Source organism: Dipodomys merriami, unplaced genomic scaffold (genome assembly GCF_024711535.1).
Source record: "Dipodomys merriami isolate MVZ:Mamm:240054 unplaced genomic scaffold, mDipMer1.0.p SCAF_17, whole genome shotgun sequence".
Lineage (NCBI taxonomy): Eukaryota > Metazoa > Chordata > Mammalia > Rodentia > Heteromyidae > Dipodomys > Dipodomys merriami.
Genome location: NW_027203048.1, coordinates 13,897,048 through 13,920,854, shown reverse-complemented (window position 1 = coordinate 13,920,854; position 23,807 = coordinate 13,897,048). Strand labels below are relative to the sequence as shown.

The following is a 23,807-nucleotide window of genomic DNA, read 5'->3' as shown; positions in this document are numbered from 1 at the left end:
AAGGAAGGAAGTGAAGGGGGATTCAAGGGTCCAGAAGGAGGCTCTCAGCCTCACCACCTGCCTGGTTCTGAACTCTTGAGCAGACACTGAATCCCCCTGAACATCCACTCTGATGTCCCCTTCTTTTCCAACAGGCCTTTTTCATCAGCCATCAGAAGGAGAGCTGGAGGCTCTGGCTGAGGATTTAAAGGAATTATACCACAGCCCCTCTTTCCTGAACTTCTATCCTCTAGGGGAAGATATTGACATTATTTTTAATTTGAAGAGCACCTTCACAGAACCTGTCCTGTGGAGGAAAGACCAGCACCACCACCGCGTGGAACAGCTGACCCTCAACAGCCTGCTGGAGCAGCTGCAGAGCCCCTGCCTCATCGAAGGGGAGTCAGGCAAGGGCAAGTCCACCCTGCTACAGAGAATCGCCATGCTCTGGGCCTCCAGCGAGTGCAAGGCCCTGGCCAAGTTCAAATTCGTCTTCTTTCTACGGCTGCGCAGGGCCCAGGGTGGCCTCTTCGAAACCCTGTGTGATCAGCTGCTGGAAATACCTGACACGATCGGGAAGCAAACCTTCATGGCCCTGCTGCAGAAGTTACGGCAGGACGTTCTTTTTCTCCTCGATGGCTACAATGAATTCCAGCCCCAGAACTGCCCAGAGATCGAAGCCCTGATCAAGGCCAACCACCGCTTCCGTAACATGGTCGTGGTCACCACCACCACTGAGTGTCTGAGACACATCAGGCAGTTTGGGGCCCTCACTGTGGAAGTGGGGGACATGCCGGAGGACAGTGCCAGGACTCTCATCCAGGAGGTGCTGATCAAGGAGCTTGCTGAAGGGTTGTTGCTCCAAATGCAGAACTCCAGGTGCTTGCAGAACCTAATGAAGACCCCTCTCTTCGTGGTCATCACCTGTGCCATCCAAATGGGGAAAACCAAGTTCTACTCTCACACCCAAACCACCCTGTTCCGGACCTTCTACGATCTGCTGATCCAGAAAAACAAGCACAGACACACAGGCGTGACTGCCAGTGACTTCACGCGGAGCCTGGAGCACTGTGGAGACCTGGCTCTGGAAGGCGTGTTCTCCCATCGCTTTGATTTCGAGCCGGAGGACATCTCCAGCGTGAACGAGGAGGTCCTGCTCACCACTGGCCTCCTCTGCAAATACACGGCCCAGAGGTTCAAGCCCAAGTATAAATTCTTTCACCAGTCCTTCCAGGAGTACACGGCAGGACGGAGACTCAGCAGCTTGTTGGGGTCTCCCGTGCCAGAGGAGGTGAGCAAGGGAGGTGGTTACTTGCAGAAAATGGTTTCCATTTCAGACATTACCTCTCTGTACAGCAACCTGCTCTTGTACACGTGCGGGTCATCTGCAGAAGCCACCAGGGCTGTCATGAGGCACCTGGCGGTGGTGTACGAGCACGGCAGCCTGCTGGGGCTTTCGGTCACCAAGAGGCCTCTCTGGAGGCAGGAATCCATACAAAGCATGGCGAGCACCCGGGAGCAGGAGCTTCTGAAGGCCATCAACATCAGCTCCTTCGCCGAGTGTGGCGTCAGTTTCTTCCACGAGAGCATATCCAGATCGGCCCTGAGCCAAGAATTTGAAACTTTCTTTCGTGGTAAGAGTCTGTACATCAACTCGGACAACATCCCTGATTATTTATTCGACTTCTTCGAACACTTGCCTAACTGTGCGAGCGCGCTGGACTTCATTATCCTCGACCTGTCTGGAGGGACTGTGGCTGCGGGGGACCAGGCCCCCCGAGGCACCGAGGCATCCGTGCAAACCTACATTCCCAGCCGCGCTGTGTCTCTGTTCTTCAACTGGAAGCAGGAGCTCAAGACTCTGGAGGTCACGCTCCGGGACTTCAGCAAGCTGAATAAGCGGGATATCAAGTACCTGGAAAAGATATTCAGCTCTGCCACCAGCCTCAAACTGTATGTCAAGCGATGCGCTGGGGTGGCCGGAAGCCTCAGTGTGATCCTCAGCACCTGCAGGAACATTCACTCCCTGGTGGTGGAAGGCAGCCCCCTCACCACAGAGGACGAGCAGCACATCACCTCTGTGACGCCGCTGACCGCCCTCAGCATCCGCAGCCTGCAGACCCAGCGGCTGCCAGGTACGCTTCGCTCTGCAGCTGCACACTTCACCCAGCCCGGCCGGGGACTGTGGACACAGGACGTACCCTATGGCTTTCTTGAACTGGCTTTTTTTTTTCTTTGTACCAGTCCTGGGGCTTGAACCCAGGGCCGGGGCGCTGTCTCTCTGAGCTTTTTTTTTTTTTTTTCCTCAGGGTTTTCACTCTACCACTTGATATATAGCTCTACTTCCAACTTTTTGGTCTCAGGGACTTTCCTGCCGAGGCTGACTTTGAACTGTGATCCTCCTGACTAGTTAGGATTACAGATGTGAGCCCCTGGCAGCCCTGCTTTCTTGCTCTCTAAAGTAATAATCTTGGATTATGGATTTATTTCTAATTATAAGCATTTAATGTTATAAACATCAACATAAGCAATTTTTTCCAGTCATGGCACTTGAACTCAGGGCCTTGTGTTCTTGTTTAGCTTTTTCTCTTAAGGCTGGTGTTCTACCATTTAAGTTACACATCCACTTCTGGCTTTTTTGTCAGTTAATTGGAGATATGAGTCTCTCAGGCTTCTCTGCCTAGACTGACTTCAAACTGTGATCCTCAGATCCCAGCCTCCTAAATAGCTAGCATTTACAGACATGAGCTATCAGAGCTTGACCCTGAAAGCACTTTTTTAGCTACAGATTTTATTTTTATTTCTATATTTATCAAAATATATTTATCTGAGCCAGGTGTTGGTGGCTCAAGCTTGTAGTAATCCAAGCTTTTCAGGAAGCTGAGATCTGAGGATTGTGTTTCAGAGCCAGATTGGGCAAGAAAGTCCATGAGACTCTTACCTCCCATTAACTACCAAAAAAACTGGACATGGTGTTAGAACACCAGCTTGCCTTGAGCACAAAAGCTCAGAGATGATGCTCAGTCCCTGAGTTCTAGCCCCAGGCCTGGCACACACACACAAAAAACCCAAAAATCTAATTTTCTTTGATACATGATTATTTGCACATATGTTGTTCAATTTTGAAGTGTTTGGAGATGACCCTGTTAGCTTTCTGTTATTTGTGTATAGTCTAAGATTTCATTATATTTGGACAGCATACTTATATTTAAGTACAATGCCTATTTCTGACCCAAAAAAATATGGTATCAATTCCCTGAGCATTTCTTGTCCCTGGTGATAGCTAATGTCTTATATTTGGTAATAGGAATGTCAGTGTTAGTAAGAAACATAGTAAATCACTCACAGTAAATGTCAGGTGAACACATCCAGTGTTTCTCTTTTGGCAGGTGGTCTGACCGACAGCTTGGGTAATTTGAAGAACCTTACGAAGCTCATATTGGATAACATTAAGATGAATGAGGAAGATGCTATAAAACTAGGTCACATTTTTGTTTTCTCTACTGCTTTCACTCACATAAGTATGGTTGGCTTAAGACTCTGGGTCTGCTCACTTCTGCACAAGGAGAGGCACAGGTGACCACCTTGGTTTCCCTGGATGCTTTTCCTCTCTCTCTCTCTCTCTCTCTCTCTCTCTCTCTCTCTCTCTCTCTCTCTCTCTCTCTCTCTCTCTCTCTCTCTCTCTCTCGGCCTGAACTCTGGGTTTCAGTGGTGTCCCTGAGCTCTTCAGCTCAAGGCTAGTGCTCTACTATTTGAGCCACAGCACCACTTCTGGCTTTTTCTGCTTATGTGGTGCTGAGAAATCGAATCCAGGGCCTCATGCATGCAAGGCAAGCACTCTACCACTGAGCCACCTTCTCAGCTCCCCTTCCTTTCTCTTAACACAATCCTTCAGCACTACACATCATTAGAGTGTAAATCTCCCCGCCCACCCTCCCATTTTTGTGCTTATACCCTCCCATTTTTGAACTTAGGGCCTAGGTGCTATCCCTTAGCTTTTATTTTTCTTCTAGTCATGAGACTTGAACTCTGGCCTGGTGCTGTCCCTGAGCTCTTCAGCTCAAGGCTAGCACTCTACCACTTGAGCCACAGTGTCACTTCCAGTTTTCTGGTGGTTAATTGGAGACAAGAGTCTCATGGACTTTTCTGCCTGGGCTGGCTTTGAACTGTGATCCTTGGATCTCAGCCTCCTGAGTAGCTAGGATTATAGGCGTGAGCCACTGGTGCCTGGCCTAGCTTTTTTTTTTTTAAATAATTGTTATAAGCAAAAAGAAAAATGCCAAAAGTGGCGCTATGGCTCAAGTGGGAGAGCGCTAGCCTTGAGCTGAAGAACTGAGGGACAGCGCCCAGGCCCAGAGTTCAGGCCCCACGACCAGATCAAAAAACAAAAAACCAAAAATAATTGTTATTATAAAGATGATGTACAGAGACATTACAGTTACCTAAGTCAGTTAATGAGTGCATTTCTTTCAAACAATGTCACCACTTCCCTCACTCTCCCACTTTTTTCCTCCTGCCCCAACCACAAGTTGTAAGTTTATTTTCAACGTAGGATCTAGTGAAAACCACTGCTGCATTTGTTCTTCACTCTTTGTTCCTCTGTTTCTGTGCTGTCCTTACCCCCCCTCGCCCCCACTCCCTGACAGATAAATGAACAACTAAAACAAAAAGAAAACCACAACAACAAAGGTTTCCATCTCCTTAGCTTTTTTGCTCTACCACTTGAGACAAAACTCCACTTCTAACTTTTTGCTGCTTAATTAAAGTCTAACAGACTTTCTTGGCTGGGCTGGCTTAGAACCATGATCCTCAGCCTCCTGAGTAGCTAGAATTACAGGTATGAGCCACCAATATCCAGTTATGTTTATATTTAAAGCACTAAAATAATATAAAAATGCTTATACTTTTGTTTCATAATTAAGTAAAAATTCGTAATTAAAATGAGATGAAGCAAAGAAGAGATAGAGAAAAATCCAGGAACACAAGCAGAACATACGTTTTCCCATGGAGACCCAGGCACTACAGACAGGAAGGATTCCTGTTGAATCTGCTCTTTCCTGTCTCTGCTTTTATGGTTAACTTTTTTCCTCAGGAAAATGTTCTTCTCTCCCTTTCAGCCTGTTCCTCTTTGTCTGCTTCCTGCCAAAGGATGACTCTATCCTATAATTAAAACATGACTGGCTCTTTTTTTATATATAGGCTATAGGAGAATACCCAGTACTGCACTCAGGAAACACATACTGCCTATCAATGAATCACACAGATTATTCAGGCTGAAAGGAAGCCTGAGAGCATCTGTTTCAGCTCATTGATTTTATAGAAAGTCCACTGGTACCTAGAATTGCTTATTCACTTGCTCTAAGTCTCAACAATTAGTAGAAAAGGGCCAAAGGCATCTCTCTAGGATAATCTGCTTCTATTACTTATTCATTTTTTCTTATAGTGCTGAGATCAAATTCAGAACTTTACCGTTACTAGGCAAGTGTTCTACCACTAAACTATACTCCCAGCTCTGCTTCTGCTATTAAGGAATCAAGGTCTGAACTTGAATAAGCCAGGATATGTATATTAGCAATAATGTACTGTCGAGTAACAGGTGACTCTGTAACAGATTAGACACAACTCTACATACTTTCTCACAGAACCCTTACTCTAGTCTGTAGGTATAAGGATCCCTAAAGCCACAGCTAGAAGGTTGAATGATTTGCCCCAGCTCACACAATTATTGAATCCAGAAATCAATGTGTCTACAAAGTCTTGCTCACACCTCTAAGCGTTATGTGCTCCCATAACAACAATGAGCATTTGCTGAGGATTTGCTCTGCGCCTGGCACCATACATTATCTGTGATTTCCTCACAGCTCAGTGATAGAACACTTGTCTAACATGTAGAAGGCTCTAGGTTTGATCCTCATCACATGTGCGTGTGTGCTAGTGTGTGTGTGCACACACATAAGGATAAACAGAGAGAGAGAGACTCCCAAGCAGTGCACTTCTTTCCTATAGGTTACAGTAAAATCAAGATATAATGTTACACCTATTCAATCCTTAACTCTATATTAACTTTAGACCTAAAAATGAAGAATATTTTGGATGAGGCACTGGTAGAGCACCTGCTTAGCAAGCATAAAGTCATGACTTTAAATTCCAGGAGAGAGGGGGAGGGGAAGGAAGGAAGGAAGGAATTTAGGATATTTTCAATCATATTGTTGATATAAGATAAATCTTTCGGGCTGGGAAGGTGGCTCAGTGGTAGAGCGCTTGCCTTGCATGCCTGAGGCCCTGGGTTCAATTCCTCAGCACCACATAAGCAAAAAGAAAAAAAAGCCGGAAGTGGTGCTGTGGCTCAAGTGGTAGAGCGCTAGCCTTGAGCTGAAGAGCTGAGGGACAGCGCCCAGGCCCAGAGTTCAAGCCCCATGACTGACCAAAAAAAAAAAAAAAAAGATAAATCTTTCTCCATGCTGCATTGGATGTGGTCTTCATTCTTTCTCTCTCTCTCTCTCTCTCTCTCTCTCTCTCTCTCTCTCTCTCTCTCTCTCTCTCTCTCTCTCTCTCTCTCTCTCTCTCTCTTTTGTTGGTTGTGGGGCTTGAACTCTGGGCCTGGCGCTGTCCCTCAGCTCTTTGGCTCAAAGCAAGCGCTCTACCACTTGAGCTATGGCGCCACTTCCATGTGGTCTTCATTCTAAAGCATCAGGCTGACCCCTGATGCTTTGACTTCTGGAAGCCATAGCCATTTATACCAGGAACACTCCAAAAGGATATAGTCCCCTGCTCCTCCTCTGAAATCAGCCTCCACCTGCAGCTTGAGTAGTGAAAGTGACAGTGGTCCCAGCACATTTCATGATGACGAAGTTACAGTAAGAGTGAACCCAATGCATTTCTTTCCAATCTCCTTGCAGCAAAAGGTCTGGCATATCTGAAGAAGATGAGTTTATTTCATCTGACTCACTTGTGTGACATTGGAAAGGGAATGGAGTACATAGTAAAGTCTCTGTCAAGCGAGCCCTGTGACCTTCAGGAACTCCAATTGGTCTCCTGCTGCCTCTCAGCAAATTCCATCAGAACTCTAGGTATCCACTGCCTCCCTTAACTGAATGAGAAGGATTCCACAGATGAGGAGATATGGTATATGAACACTGAACCTCTCAGAGGAGGAATCCAGGCACTGTGGCTCATCCCTGTCACCAACCCTAGCACTGAAGAGGCTGAGATCTAAGGATTGCAGTTCCAGCCAGCCCATGTGGAAGGTCTGTGAGACATTTTTTGTGTGTGTCAGTCGTGGGGCCTGAACTCTGGGCCCGGGTGCTGTCCCTCAGCTCTTCAGCTCAAAGCTAGCGCTCTACCACTTGAGCCACAGTGCCACTTCTGGCTTTTTCAACTTATATGGTACTGAGGAATCGAACCCAGGGCCTCATGTTTATGAGGCAAGCGCTCTACCACTGAGCCACCTTCCCAGCCCTCCGTGAGACTCTTATCTCCAAGTAACTAGCAAAAAGTCAGAAGTAGAGTTGTGGTTCAAGTGGTAGAGTGCCAGCCTTGAGTGAAAAAAAAAACAACAGGCTCTGAATTCAAGCCCCAGTATTAGCATAGAAAAAAAAAAGATGGAGTAACCCTTGCTAAGTTGGACTATAAAATCACTAGCTGTCTACAAGGATCAGAAAGGAAGTGTATTAACATATATTTACAGTTAAAGTCATAGTTGAATAAGGCAGGACAAATACAGGGAGCCTGAGAATTATGAACACATTCCTGTACTTCTCTACTTGACACTGGGAAAGAGGCTTAGAAATGAAACAGCACTTGTATAAATTCATAAAAACCTTGTTTAATGTTTTTAAAAGATTAATTTTTTTGTCAGTCATGGAGCTTGAAGTCTGGAGCTCAAGGCTAGTGCTCTACCACTTGAGTGACTATGCCATTTCCCATTTTCTGAGTAGCTTATTGGAGATCAGAGTCTCATGGATTTTCCTGCCCCAGCTGGCTTTGAACAGCAATCCTCAGATTTCAGCCTTCTTAGTAGCTAGGATTACAGGTGTAAGCCACTGTCACCCAGCTAAAAAGGTATTTGTAAAAAATTAATCTTTATTATTTATTTATTTATTTGCTGGTCCTGGGATTTGAACTCTGGGCTGGGTACTGTCCTTGAGCTTCTTTTACTCAAAATGAGTGCTCTATCACTTGAGCCACAGCACCACTTCCAGCTTTTTTTAGTAGTTTATTGGAGATAAGAATCTCATGGACAGCCAGGCACTGGTGGCTCACACCTGTAATCCTAGCTACTCAGAAGGCTGAGATCTGAGGATCACGGTTCAAAGCCAGCCTGGGCAAGAAAGTCCGTGAAACTCTTATCTCCAATAAACCACCAGAAAACTGGAAGTGGCGCTGTAGCTCAAGTGGTAGAGCGCTAACCTTGAGCTGAAGAGCTGAGGGACAGGCCCAGAGCTCAAGCCCCATGACCAACAACAACAACAAAAAAGAATCTCATGGACTTTCCTGGCTGGGCTGATCTGAGATCCTCAGATTTCAGCCTCCTGAGTAGATACAGTTATGGGTGTGAGCCATCGGCATCTGGCCAGCTCTTTAATTTCTTTTTTTTTTTTTTTTTGGGTCCGGTCATGGGGCCTGAATTCTGGGCCTGGGTGCTGTCCCTCAGCTCTTCAGCTCAAGGCTAGCACTATACCACTTGAGCCACAGTGCCACTTCTGGTTTTTTTTGTTTTTGCTTATGTGGTGCTGAGGAATCGAACCCAGGGCCTCAAGCATGCAAGGCAAGCGCTCTACCACTGAGCCACCTTCCCAGCCCATAGCTCTTTAATTTCTTAAAAAATAATTCTAATTAGTCTCCATAGGAAAAACTGAAGCATAATATATGAAGCAAAGACAATAAGCTTTTCTTAGCTGATGTGATAGCACTATTTGATCACCTATATGCAATACAGTTTTCTGTATTTTTATTTACATCTATGTATAATATATCTAAATCTATCTACCAGTATCTACATCCCTATATATAATTTCTGTTTGGGGCAGTACTGGAGTTTGAACTGAGAGCCTTACACATGAGTAAAGGAGCATTCAACCAATTGAGCCATGCTCTGAGCCATTTTTCCATTTTTATTAACATGGTTATGTCTTTGTCATGAACATGCATCCTTTAAAGAAAGTACAGAGGTGGTCATGCCTTTTATTTATTTTTATTTTTTCATTTTTATTTTTTGCCAGTCTTGGGGTGTGAACTCATAGTCCATGTGCTTCATTTTTCTGAGCTTCTTTTTTCACTCAAGGTTAGTGTTCTACCACTTGAGCCACAGCACTACTGCCAGCTTTTTCTGGGTAGTTCATTGGAGATAAGAGTCTCAGAGACTTTCCTGCCCAGGCTGGCTTCTAACCACAATTCTCAGATCTCAGCCTCCTGAGAATACAGGTGTGAGCCACAGGCACCCAACTGGTCTTACTGTTTAAACAAAATCCATCAAGTCGGGCAATGATTTCTATTACCATCAGCAAAAACCAGGACTTAGGATTATTTTAAGAACATTAAAATGCATACATAGTTACCTGAAAAATCTTTTCATCTTGGGTTACATTTTTCCAGCTCAGAATCTTCACAATTTGGTCAAACTGAGTGTTCTTGATTTATCTGGAAATTACCTGGAAAAGGATGGAAATGAAGCCCTACGTGAACTGAGTAAGAATGGCAACTCAACCTAAACCCATGCATACATATACTCGGTAGGTAGGAAAGCACAGCCGGAGCCCTGAGGTCTCTTGTCCCTCTCTCTGTGTGCTTACTAGATTTACCTTCCCTTGGGAAATCAGCCCTCTCAAACTGCCCTTGTGGCACACAAGCACTCTACCACTTAAACCACAGCGCCACTCCCAGTTTTCTGGTGGTTAATTGGAGATCAGAGTCTCATAGACTTTCCTGCCCAGGCTGGCATTGAACTGTGATCCTCAGATCTCAACCTCCTGAGTAGCTAGGATTATAGGCGTGAGCCACTGGTGCCCAGCTACAAGCTGGTTTCTTTTGAGTCACCAGTTGGTGTACCATCATTTACCTGAGCATCTCTCCTGACTTCTTCCTTCAAGGAAGTTAGTGTCTGCTGTTTGAAGGTGAGTTTGCTTAAATAAATTATAATAAGATCCTTAAAGTTGTGTTATGGGGTTTATTATGATATTTATATACATGTATATATTTTGATTATAGCCCCCCACTTCAATTACTTTTTTTCTTTTCTTTTCTGGTTCTGGGGTTTGAAGTCTGGGCCTGGGAGCTGTCCCTGAACTTCTTTTTTTGCTCGAGGCCAGTGCTCTACCACTTGAGCCACAGCATCACTTCTGGCTTTTATGAGTAGTTTATTGAGATAAGAGTCTCATGGATTTTCCTGCCTGGGCTGGCTTCAAACTACAATCCTCAGATTTCAGCGTGAGCTACCGGTGGCTGGCCAATTACTCTTTTTATGCTTCCTTTTTTGTTGGTAACATTTTTAAGGTATGATAGTGGTACGTAATGATTTAAAAAAAAAAAAAAAGATCTTCTAGTCATGGTGGCTCAAGCCTATTATCCTAACTACTAGAACCAGAGAGGATGACAGAGGAGATTGCAATTTGAAGTCAGCCTAAGGGGAAGGGATAAAGAAAAAACTAGGGAAACTCCATCTCAGTCAAGAGTGAGCTCAGTGTCAAGTTCCTCTCATTCCAGTGACATGAAGAAGCATAAAGGAGGTGCAATCTAGGCCTACCTGGGTATAAATGACACCCTATCTCACACCTACAAATAAAGGGGCTTGAGGTGCGGCTCAAGTGGTAGAATGTCTGCCTCATCAGTGTGAAGTCTAGAGTCCACAGCCCAGTCCCACTAAAGTAAATACATAGGATACATAGTTCTGAGATGGGTTAATTGCAGAATAATACAGGAGGAATCAAGTCAGGATTAAGCAGTTTTACTCATTACTTACTGTTGGTTGAAAATCATGAACAGTTTCACTGTTCACAAAGTCTTCATGGTTTAAGTGTTTGAATATTTAAAAACAACAACAAACCCAAGCAGATTCTCATCACAGATTGAGTAACTTGAAGAACCATCCAACATAAAGCTGCCCCTTCCCCCACAGCCTTCATCCTGTTTTAGATTCTCTGCTTCCTAACTGTTCTCTGTTTCCTCAAGTCAGCAGGCTGAGCCTCCTGGAAGAGCTAAGTGCCCTGATGCTGCCCTGGTGCGGGGCTGTGCACCTCATCCTGACCAGCCTGCTTGAGCAGCTGGCTATGATCCCCCAGCTCGTCAAGCTCGGGTTGAAGAACTGGAGACTCACAGATGTAGAGATTCGACATTTAGGTGGGTAAACACATGGAGCCAGAGAGGGTTAGCCCTAAAAAAAAGTTATTAAATTGGCTTCTTCTTATAAAAAAAAAACAGTGGCTTAAAAATTCATACATGTAAAGGAGTAAAATGATTTAAAATACTATCTTTCTTTCATGGTTTTAAGGATTTTACCTGCAAGTTATAAAGGTCAGCTATTCACACTATGACAATATTTATTACATTAGTATTTGTTCTTCCCGGTTTCCACTGTGTGAACTTCACCAATACCCCTCCAGTCTCAGGAAATATTTGTGGGTATTGGGAGTATTTAAAGGTATATGATGTTGTTTAATTAGAACCATAGAAAGTCTGTGTGTGTGTGTGTGTGTGTGTGTGTGTGTGTGTGTGTGTGTGTGTGTGTGTGTGTGAGAGTGCGCGTGCGCGCGCGCGCCGGAGTCCCTGTGTGCTTGTGTGCCTGTTTCAGGGCTTGAACCCAGGGCCTGGGTGCAAGACTGGCACTCAAGCACAGCTCTACTTCTGGCTCTCTGCTGGTTAATTTCAAATAAGGGCCTCACAGACTTTCTTGCCCAGTCTGCTCCTGAGCAGTTAGAATTACAGACACAAGCTATCAATACCCAGCTTCCACAAAAACCTGTTAGGTAGAAGCCAGAGGACATATCAGTAAGTGAAGACTCCACCAAACTGTTAATGAAGAGTCTTCGTGCTAGTCACAAGTTTCTCTCTAACAAAAATAAATAAAACAAAAAAAATGAAGAAAAGTAAATGGTGAATAAAAAGTTAAAGATGAATAAAATTATAGCACTTCCATAATTTCTCCTGAAGTATAAACTCATGTGTTTGTGGGTTCTTAAACCCTTATTTGAGCTTTGCTATAGAAAATATTGCTTTCTTGTTTGTTTGGGTTTGTTTTTTTTTTGATCAGTCATGGGGCTTGAATCTGGGCCTGGGTGCTATTCCTCAGCTCTTCAGCTCAAGGTTAGCGCTCTACCACTTGAGCCACAGCGCCACTTCTGGCTTTTTTGTTTATGTGGTGCTGAGGAATCAAACCCAGGGCCTCATGCGTTGAAGGCAAGCACTCTACCACTGAGCCCCCCCCCCTCTCTCTCTCCTCTCTCTTCTCTCTGTCTCTGTCTCTTGTCTCTCTCTGTTTCTGTCTCTGTCTCTGTCTCTCTCTCTTTTCTTTTTGTTTTGTTTTGTTTTTTTTGTCGGTCGTGGGGCTTGAACTCTGGGCCTGGGTGCTGTCCCTCAGCTCTTCAGCTCAAGGCGAGCACTCTACCACTTGAGCTACAGCGCCACTTCCCTCTCTTTTCTTTTTGGTGCCAATCCTGATGCTTGAACTCAGGGCTTTGGGTGCTGTCCCTGAGCTTTTTAGCTCAGAGCTATTGCTCTACCACTGGAGCCACAGCTCTACTTCCAGCTTTTAGGGTGCTTGCTTCAAGTTAAGAAGCTCATAGACTTTCCTGCCTGGATTGGCTTTGAGCCTAGATCCTCAGCCTCTTAAGTAGCAAGATTACAGGTATGAGCCACTGCTGCCCGCTAAATATTGCTTTCTTTCTTTCTTTCTTTTCTTTTTTTTTGGGGGGGGGTCCAGTCGTGGGGCCTGAACTCTGGCCCTGGGCGCTGTCCCTCAGCTCTTCAGCTCAAGGCTAGCCCCCTACCACTTGAGCCACAGCGCCACTTCTGGCTTTTTTCTTTTTGCTTATGTGGTGCTAAGGAATCGAACCCAGGGCCTCATGCATGCAAGGCAAGCGCTCTACCACTGAGGCACCTTCCCAGCCCCATATTGCTTTTTTATATATAAAATTATCCTAAAATATGGAAAACTTATTTGTATGATCTCACAACTGTTTTACAATATACAGGCCAACCATTGTTCAAATAGAAAACCTCTCTCAAGGTTTCTGGCTCTGGAGCAGACTGGGTTAGTGATGATATGCATGATGGATGAGGCACAATATGCCTTGAGATGAGATAATGAATGCAGATTGGAAACAGGAGAGGGGAAACCTAAGGCAGCAGCAGAAAATGAAGAGAAGCAACAAGTCATGAGGCTGGTAGTGTGTAATGAAAAACAGGAGGAGATGCTTGGAGACACAGAGAATACCGTGAGCAATGAACCTTTTTTTCATCAAAGGTTTTAAACACCTCCTGGTCCTCATTAAAACCTGGCTTTCCCCCACAGACCTCATTAATAGCCACTTTTCATTCTGATTTTCATGCCCCTTTGATTCCACAGGCAAGGTCAGCTTCTCCTTGATTATTAACATCCTTCCAGTCCACTCTTCTTTTTCTAACCTCATTAAAAATTCCTACTTTCATGAGACTTAGGATATGCGGCTAGGACACATTCTCTCTTTTTATTGCAGTGAGCTATGCAACTTTACCACCTCTTTTTCATTCACGGAAGAAAACTTTGGCAAGTGTTTTCAGAGTTCCTAGCTCTCTAATTCCTCTCATCTTAGAGGACCTATTCCTCCTGTAAAACTAGGAAAGCAACACACTTGGGCTTTCCCACTTAACCCCCTTCTTTTGTTCATTCGCTATAGGAACGTGAGCAGATGAGAATAATTCACTTACAAATAGCTGACTGATCTGTAAGACATTCAAGTCAGATATCTCACTGTCAACCAACAGTCTCCTATCCTCCTATTGTACCTACTCTAATAACCCTAATCACTTGTTCTTTCACTTCATTAGGATTTCCCTTCCCACTACTTCCTATGTTTTCTCAGCCCCTGTCTTTGTTGACTTCTTTTCCCACATAGCTGATATTCTGTCCTCTATTCTAGCAAGAATTCTCAACAGCTGAAACTCTTGTGGCTTATGGTATCACAGGACAATTAGCAAAGGATATGTGTATTCTGTGTAATAGTCAAATGAAGAATGTAATGAGAGATGATGTTTCTAATAAAAGAAAGATGAGAAGCGAGATGTGAAGTAGCAAATGAAATATAATGGATTGGGTGTATTTTCCTGGCAAAACTCCAAGCCTCCATCCCCCTTAATTTTATCCTTTAAAAAATCTGCACTCAAGCTACTAGAAGGTGGGGGTAATCACACCATTTGCTAAATTCATACTAGCAAGTTTCAACAAAATGCTAAGAAAACTCTGTCATGCAGAAAAAGCATTAAGATAATTCTCATGATCTCAAATAGCTATGTTAAAAAAAAAGGCTCAAATTTATCAAAATAATGTCTTAATTTAAGAAGCCAAAAAAACCAGTAAACTCTACAAAAATCAACCTAAGAGAGTAAAATCAATGGAACAGAAAACAAGAATTAAAAAATTAACAAAGCTTAGTTCTTTTTTTAAAAAAGGTAATAAAATAGATGAAAGTAATGACAATTTTTTTTGTTGGTCGTGGGGCTTGAATTCTGGGCCTGGGCGCTGTCCCTCAGCTCTTCAGGTCAAGGCTAGCACTCTACCACTTGAGCCACAGCGCCACTTCTGGTTTTCTGGTGGTTTATTGGAGATAAAGAGCTTCATGGTCTTTCTTGCCTGGGCTGGCTTTGAACTGCGATCCTTGGATATCAACCTCCTGAGTAGCTAGGATTACAGGCGTGAGCCACTGGTGCCCAGCTTAGTAGTGACAATTTTTATTAATCAAAATGGAGACAAAATCTGGGCCCTGATGATTCATGCCTGTAATCCTAGCTACTCAGGAAGTTGATATCCAAGGATCGCAGTTCAGAGCCACCCTGGACAGGAGTCTGTGAGACTCTTATCTCCAATTAACCACCAGAAAACCGGAAGTAGCACTGTGGCTCAAATAGAAGAGCTCTTGCCTTGAGCAGAAGAGTGCAGGGACAGCGCTCAGGCTCAGAGTTCAAGACCCACAACTGACAAAAAAAAAAGGAGATATAGTCATGTGGTGATTAATGTATATTTGATTGGATTAGATACCTAGAGACTTGGGAAACCACTATTTCTAGGTGCATCTTTGAGAATGTTCCTGGAAGAGATTAGTGTTTCTATCAGTGGACTGGATAAAAACACAAAAGAACAACAAGCTCCCAGACTAGAAGAGTAGTTACCTGCCAGTGTAGACCAAGGGTGTAGAACAAGGGAATACCACTAGGAGATCTGAGTATTCATCCATATTCTTGTTCACAGACCAAGTAAGAGAGAAAGACAGGTGATTCAGGAGTGAACTAGCTGTTTTTAGAACATTCTGGCTGTCTTACTATGCTTCCATATTCAACACTCTCTAATGACATTGCCCTTTTTTTTTTTTTTTTGTCGGTTGTGGGGCCTGAACTCTGGGCCTGGGCGCTGTCCCTCAGCTCTTCAGCTCAAGGCTAGCACCCTACCACTTGAGCCACAGCACCACTTCCACCTTTTTCTGCTTATGTGGTGCTGAGGAATCAAACCCAGGGCCTCATGCTTGCAAGGCACTCCACCAATGAGCCACCTTCCCAGCCCTTGCCCCATTCTTAAAGAAATGGAAAAACTTGGAAAAAATATATATTAGGTGAAGTTAGCCAGATGCAAAGAAACCTAGGCTGCATGGTTTCTCTCATTTGTAACAACTAGAATATGTCTAGGTTATCCTTAGGAGTGGATCCATAGCTCAATATCTATGTGCATATGACCATATAAGATGATACCTATTGAAATAAAAAAATTCAAACTTTATTTTCTTCAAGGTCAGCAAGGTGCTTTGGCATATCCTGGGCCTACATGCTACCCTATTTTTATTACTCACCTAGTACTCACCTAGTACTCATGGCTTTCTCAGCTGTACCCTACCACTTGAGTCACACCTTTACCCATCCTTTTTGCTGGCTACTTTAGAGATGGAGGCTCTTGGAAAATTCTATCCAGACTGCCTTTGAACCTTGATCTTCCTTTTGAATAGCCAGAATTACAAGCATGATCCCCCAGCACCCAGCTAATAATTGCATTTTCTAAGAGCTCTTTCTTGTTCTCCAATTATACTTTTTGTTTTGTTTTGTTTTGCTTTGCTTTTGTGCTGGTCCTGGGGCTTGAACTCAGGTCCTGTCATTGAGTCACATCTCCATTTCAGGCTTTTTGATAGATAATTGGAGATAAGAGTCTCACAGACTTTCCTGCCTGGACTGGCTTCAAATAGCAATTCCTAGATCTCAGGCCTCTGCGTAACTAGGATTACAGATGTGAGCTACCAATGCCTGGCACCTTTTTTTTTTTATAGTCATCTAATTTTCGTTGAGTGCAAGCAGTATCTTTTTATGGGCTTTAACTTCTAGTTCTGCTAGCTGGTGAAATGTGTTTTGCTAAATGAGAAGAAAAGAAGTTCTCCTTGGGGAAGGAGCCTTAAATAGACACACTAATTGGCCACAAACATTTTGAGTTGATGCCATGCTGGGTAGCACGAGGAGAACAAGGGCAGAAAGGGCATGACTATAAGATATAAGAGTGGGAGAAAGCCACTTTACCTGGATAAAGAAGCCTTCCTTCCTTCCTTTCTTTCATTCTGTCTTTTTCTTTCATTCTTTCTTTCTTTCTTTCTTTCTTTCTTTTTTCTTTTTTTTGTTGTTGTTGGTCATGGGGCTTGAACTCTGGGCCTAGACGCTGTCCCTCAGCTCCTCACCTCAAGGCTAGCACTCTACCGCTTGAGCCACAGCGCCACTTCCAGTTTTCTGGTGGTTTATTGGAGATAAGAGAGTCATGGACTTTCCTGTCCGGGGCTGGCTTTGAATCATGATCCTCAGATCTCAGCCTCCTGAGTGGCTAGGAATATAGACCAGCGCCTGGCCAGAGGGCATTTTCTTTTCTTTTTCTTTTTTTCCAGTCCTGGAGCCTGAACTCAGGGCCTGGGCACTGTCCCTGAGATTCTTTTTTGCTCAAGGCAAGCACTCTATCACTTAAGCCATAGTGCCACTTTCCGCCTTTTCTTTTTATGTGGCACTGAGGAATTGGACCAGAGCTTCATGCATGCTAGGTGAGCACTCTACCACTAAGCCACACTCCCAGCCTGCATTTTCTTTTTAAAGTGATACGTAAGTTACCCACATCATTGCTGCCTTTTATTTACTTCTCAAATATTTAGCCACGTCTAACAGCAATGGAGGCTGGAATATGAGTGGCCATATACTCAGACTGAACTTTGTAACTAGGAAATAAGGAGCAAGATTTGGAATAATTAGCAATGTATCTCAATTTCAAAGACATGGAATCAGAGAAGGAAAAGCCCAGAGATGCCCCCAGTGGCACAAAGCACACATAGTTAAGATATGGCCAGGTACCAGTGACTCACATCTGTGATCCTAGCTAATCAGGAGGCTGAGATCTGAGGATCAAGATTCAAATCCACCCAGGCAGGAAAGTCCATGAGACTCTTATCTCCCAATAACCACCAGAAAACTGGAAGTGGACCTGTGGTTCAAAGTGGTAGAGCACTAGCCTTGAGCACAAAAACTCAAGGACAATGCTCAGTCAGGCTCTGGTGGGTCTCCCTTGTTAACTACTCATGAGGCTGATGATGGAGGTTCAAAGCCAGCATAGTTGGGAAAGTCTGTGAGACTCTTATCTCTAATTAACCACTAGAAAACTGGAAGTTGTCCTGTAACTCAAAGAGGGTAAAGGACTAGCTTGAGCAAAAGAGCTCAGGGACAATTCCCAGGCCCCACAACTTATAAAAACAAAACAACACAACACCAAGGCACTGTGCTCAGGCCCTAAGTTCAAGACCCATGATCACCAAAATAAACTCCAAAAAATAAAAGAGGGAGAGAGAGAGAGAGAAGGAGAGAGAGATGAACCACCCTCCTTATGTGGTTTGGCCCACTTTTGCCATTAACATCTTGGCTATGGTCAGGTAAGGTCCTTTATTTAGATATTTATAAAGAAGAACCCAAGCAAATTTTAAACTCAAGACTTTATGAAGTTGATAAAAGTCTGGCTGACTTTGAGTAAACCTTGTATGTGACATCCTGTGCTCACACTAGGCACTCACTCTACACAGGCCACACAGTGACATCTGACCTTGAATTCACAGACCTCCTCTCTTGGGAACAAGTGAACACGCTTCCTAAAGTGACCAAGAGTATAAATGCCAGTGCAGTCCTCAGCTGACCTGTAATAGAGAGCTCACTCTCACACTGGTCACATAAGAACGACCGCTCCTGCCTACATTCCTCATCACTGCAAGCAGACAGCCTTTACGTGTTAGCTCTGACATGGGCCACACTCTAGCTTCCTTTGTCTATCATGAAGAGATTTAAATACTCTTTCCCAGGGAATCCCTCCTTAATTGAATTCCAAACTGAATTTTAGCAACTCATTTTGTAAGAGGAACATTATCTACATGTTACATCATGCACCTCTCAAGCAACTCAAGTTTAACATACAACAAATCTCCATGTTCAAAGCAGAGTGAGGTATGAGCTGAGATCAGCAGAGCCATATGGACTGTTAAGTCAGGCATACATTTCTTCGATAATTTGCAGTGAAAGTCCAGAGCAGAAACATATATTGAATTCCTTGCTCAGTGGGCCTGAGTGTCTTCTCTGCATGTATTTCAGAGAAAACTTGGTCACCAAAAGACAGAAGGTGGAAGTGACGCTATGGCTCAAATGGTAGAGTGCTAGCTTTGAGCTGAAGAGCTCAGGGACAGTGCCCAGGCCCAGAGTTTAAGCCCCATGACTGAGTAAAAAAAAAAAAAGAAAAAGAAAAGAAAAGGACAGAGGCTAACACTGTGTGCAATCTTATGAATTCAGTTCATACAGAATATACACAGGCTGGGTGCCAGTGGCTCACACCTGTAATCCTAGTGGGGATCTGAGGATCACAGTTCAAAGCCAGCCTGGGCAGGAAAGTCTGTGAGACTCTAATCCAATTAACCACCAAAATTTTTAAAAAGCCAAGCTGGGTGCTGGTGGCTCAAGCCTGTAATCCTAGCTACCCAGGAGGCTGAGATCTGAGGATTGTGGTTCAAAGCCAGCCCAGGCAGGAAAGTCCCTGAGACTCTTTATCTCCAATTACCCACCAGAAAACTGGAAGTGGTGCTGTGGCTCAAGCGGTAGAGTGCTCACCTTGAGTTGAAGAGCTCAGGAATAGTGCCCAGGCCCAGAATTCAAGCCCCACAACCAGCAACAACACAAACAACAAATTTTAAAAAGCCAGAAGTGGAGTTGTGATTCAAATGGTAGAGCCCGGGACTGGGAAGGTGGCTCAGGGGTAGAGCGCTTGCTTTGCATGCCTGAGGTCCTGGGTTCGATTCCTCAGCACCACATAAGCAAAAAGAAAAAAGCCAGAAGTGGCTCTGTGGCTCAAGTGGTAGAGCGCTAGCCTTGAGCTGAAGAGCTGAGGGACAGTGCGCAGGCCCATAGTTCAGGCCCCACGACCGGACCCCCCAAAAAAACAAAAAACCCCACAAATGGTAGAACCCTATCCTTGAGCAAAGCAGCTGAAGAACAGTGCCCAGACCCTGAGTTCAAGCCCCAGGACCAGCATGCGCGGACACACACACACACACACACACACACACACACACACACACACACACACACACACACACACACACACACACACACACACACACACACACACACACACACACACACACACACACACACACACACACACACACACACACACACACACACACACACACACAGTGTACACAGTGTATATGAACTTCTAATGATATCTATTAGCCCACAGTAGTATATGATGAAAGGGAGATAATTTTTTCTTATTGAACAATTCTCCTGAGGCCCACTACTTCTTTAAAAAGGGACTAAAGAATGAATACTAGCCAGGCGCCAGTAGCTCACACTTGTAATTCTAGCTACTCAGGAGTTTGAGATCTGAGGATTATGGTTCAAAGCCAGCCCAGGCAGGAATGACTGTGAGACTCTTATCTCCAATTAACCACCAGAAAACTGGAAGTGGCACTATGGCTCAAGTGGCAGAGCACTTGCCTTGAGCTGAAGAACTGAGAGACAGTGAGAAGGCCCAGAGTTAAAGCCCCACAACTGACCAAAAAAAAAAAAAAAAAAAAAAGAATACTAAAACGTCCTGCATTTTTTTTTTTTTTTTTTTGTGCATCAGAAGGACAAGATCCTGACCTTCCCATATAGGGGACACTTTAGGGTTCTCTGTTCTTCAAGGAATGGAGGACTTTCCTGAGGGGGCTGAGGAGGCATAAAAAAAAAAAAGAATGAACCAAAGAACTCACCCAACTATTCAGATACTGAAGAAGGCTCATTTACTCAAGGCTACCATTAGAAATATAATAGTTAAGCAGTATTTACTTCTTATAAAAGATGATGCTAATATTGCCTAAGTTCGATGACTGGTTTTGCAAACAAGTCTTGAAGTTCTTTTTCAAGTTCTAAATATTTAAATATCTCACACCTCCAGTTTATTTTTATTTTTAAATAAAATAAGAGTCTCACAGGGACTTTTCTGCCTGGGCTATCTTCAAACTGCAATTCTCATGTCTCAGCCTTCTGAGTAGCTGAGATTACAGGTGTGAGCCACCTGTGCCCGGCTTTACATCTCAAGTTCTCTCTCTTTCTCTCTCCTCTCTCTCTCTCTCTCCATCTCTCTCTCTCTCTCTCTCTCTCTCTCTCTCTCTCTCTCTCTCTCTCTCTCTCTCTCTCTCTCTCTCTCTCTCTCTCTCTCTCTTCTCTCTCTCTCTCTTTGTGTCTCTGTCTTTCTGCCAGTCATGGGGCCTGAACTCTGGGCCTGGGCACTGTCCCTCAGCTCTTCAGCTCAAGGCTAGCGCTCTACCACTTGAGCCACAATGCCACTTCTGGCTTTTTCTGCTTATGTGGTGCTGAGGAATCGAATCCAGGGCTTCATGCATGCAAGGCAAGCACTCTACCACTGAGCCACCTTCCCAGTCTGACACCTCAAGTTTTAAGCCACTTTTCACTTCTTGGAAGTTGGGGAAAGAGGAAAATATGTAATTCATTTTTGTTTGCTGTTTATCATGGTAAACAGTTATGCTTGTATTTTTAGAAATATAGTTTGCAAATTCAATGGGACATATTCACATTCTACCAATAGGGAATTCTAATGTCTCCTTGAAACACAAAATGGCCTAAACATAGTTATTTCAAAACAGAAAAAATAAGCCTGGTGTGGTGGTATACACTAAATTTTAGCACTCAGGAGGCCGAAGCAGAAGGATTGAGAATTTAAGGCCAACCTGTATCCCATAGCAAGACCCTGTCTCAGAAAAGTCAGACTAAACAAAAAAAATCCTAAACAATGTGAAATTGTATGTGTAAATAAATAAACGATCTGTTTTTCTTTGTTTTTAAAGATATTCTTCTATTAACACATTTATTTCCTTACCTAGGTTCATTTTTTGAAAAAAACCCTCTGAGAAACTTCCAGCAATTGGATCTGGCAGGAAATTGTGTGAGCAGTGATGGATGGCTTGCCTTCATGGGTGTATTTGAAAACCTGAAGCAATTAGTGTTCTTTGACTTCAGTACTACAGGATTCTTACCTGATGCAGCATTAGTCAGAAAACTCGGTCATGCGATATCCAAGTTAACTTTCTTACAGGAAGCGAGGCTTATTGGGTGGCAATTTGATGATGATGATATCAGTGTTATTGAAGGTGCTTTTAAACTAGTAGTTGCTTAAAGGTCCTTTAAGTCAATGCATGCTGTAGGGGGAGATTTAAAAACCTTGAAAAATGAAAGCCAAAGAAGATGAGGACGAGCAGAGTTTCAGTGGATAACAAATGCAATCATTTTGTGTCTCATCTCTCCAAGTAGAATTCCTAGCTTCTTAACTCTGTTCATCTTTATATTATCCTTGGCCCCCAGAATACTAGATGACAAACATTTATATATTATATGCATATTTACTTAAAATAGCCCACTTGGCACGTGATAGACTCAATAAATATTTGCTGATTGTGAGGTAATCAAGCTACTACCAATTAATAGCTATTGAATAAAGAAACAAACCAAAATTAAAACTGGAGAGAAAAGTTTACGTATTGAATGTTAGTTCCTTCAGTCTTATTTGACAAAAATGGGAATGTAAAAAGCATTTACTCATCTTTAGAAGATAAACATTCTTTAGTCAAGCAATAAGTGGCATTTTCAAAGCAGCTCAACCATTCAGGCTTAAAATTCAGGTCTCCTCCTAGTAGCTGACATGTTCATTGTAATTCTGTCACTTCAGAAAGGAAAAAGTGTCCTTTTTTTTTTTTTTTTTTGTCAGTTGTGGGGTTTGAACTCTAGGTCTGGGTGCTGTCCCTGAGCTCTTCAGCTCAAGGCTAGCGCTCTACCACTTGAGCCACAGTGCCACTTCCAGCCTTTTCTGTTTATGTGGTGCTAAGGAATTGAACCCAAGACCTCATGCATGCCACCTTCCCAGGCCCATATCCTGCTTTTTTGTACCCCACAAAGACAAAGAATCTGGGGCTGGCAATGTGGCATAGTGATAGAGTGATTGCCTTGCATTCATGAAGCCCAGGGTTCCATTCCTCAGAACCACATACACAGAAAAAACCAGAAGTGGAGCTGTGGCTCAAGTGGTAGAGTGCTGGCCTTGAGTAAAAAGCAGCTCAGGGACAGTGCCCAGGCCTAGAGTTTTAGCCCCAGGACTGGCAAAAAAAAAAAATCTTTTTATCACTACCTCCCACATGATCTCTCCCCCAACACTTATGGGTGTGCATGCATACACAAATAAGAAAAATCTCATTCATGTACAGATTCAACTCAAAGCCAGTCTGAAAAAAACAACCAAAAACAAATGATGTTAGCCTGTGTGTGGTAAGCCTTTGATCCTCATGGCACCCAAATTAATGGTGTGCATGTTGGTATAGACAACACTAGCTTACAAGTTGAGATAGTCACTGGAGATCCTGAGAACTGCATTAACTTAGTAACTTGACATACATTCTGTAGATTGAGTTATAAAATTTTAGTGCTCCAACTTTTCCTCCTAATTTTATTTTATTTTTTGGTCAGTCGTGGGGCTGAACTCTGGGCCTGGGCACTGTCCTTCAGCTCTTCAACTCAAGGCTAGCACCCTACCACTTGAGCCACAGCGCCACTTCCAGCTTTTTCTGCTTATGTGGTGCTTGAGGAATTGAACCCAGGGCCTCATGCTTGCGAGGCAAGCACTCTATCATCACAGAGCCACCTTCCCAGCCCCCCTCCTAATTTTATAGATGAGGAAAATCAGTGAAGTTAAATGACTTACTTGCCCATAGCTTCAAAAATCTGTAGCAGCAGCACAGCAGTAGACTGGGAATCCAAATCTCTTGCCTCTTAGTTCAGTGATTTTTTTTTCCCCCTATTATTATGTAGTGAATTCTTTTTTTTTGGCCAGCCCTAGGGTTTGAACTCAGGGCCTGAGCAGTCCCTGAACTTCCTTTGCTCAAGGTTAGCACTCTACCACTTGAGCCACAGCGTCACTTCTAGCTTTTTATGTGGCTTCATGTGTGCTAGGTAAGCACTCTACCACTAAGCCACATTCCGTCCTGTAGTGAATTCTTGAAACTGGGTTGATCATATTAAGAGCCTGCCCTTGGGTATGTTGTACT

General features: G+C 43.7%; 1 protein-coding gene across 3 annotated transcripts in view; it reads left to right on the top strand.

Annotated features, from left to right (window-relative positions):
- The window catches only part of Nlrc4 (NLR family CARD domain containing 4), a 42,921-nt gene extending 20,746 nt beyond the window's left edge, over window positions 1-22,175 (top strand). For 2 of the 3 annotated variants that reach the window (XM_070025327.1, XM_070025328.1), the window contains exons 4-9: window positions 135-2,114; window positions 3,369-3,461; window positions 6,879-7,049; window positions 9,574-9,666; window positions 11,146-11,313; window positions 21,597-22,175. In XM_070025327.1, the coding sequence (XP_069881428.1) occupies window positions 135-2,114; window positions 3,369-3,461; window positions 6,879-7,049; window positions 9,574-9,666; window positions 11,146-11,313; window positions 21,597-21,889 (2,798 nt within the window). In that variant the 3' untranslated portion in view covers window positions 21,890-22,175. Of the gene's footprint in view, window positions 1-134; window positions 2,115-3,368; window positions 3,556-6,878; window positions 7,050-9,573; window positions 9,667-11,145; window positions 11,314-21,596 lie in introns of those variants that run through there. The other variant, XM_070025329.1, reaches the window with a different exon arrangement.
- Window positions 22,176-23,807: the final 1,632 nt, after the last annotated feature.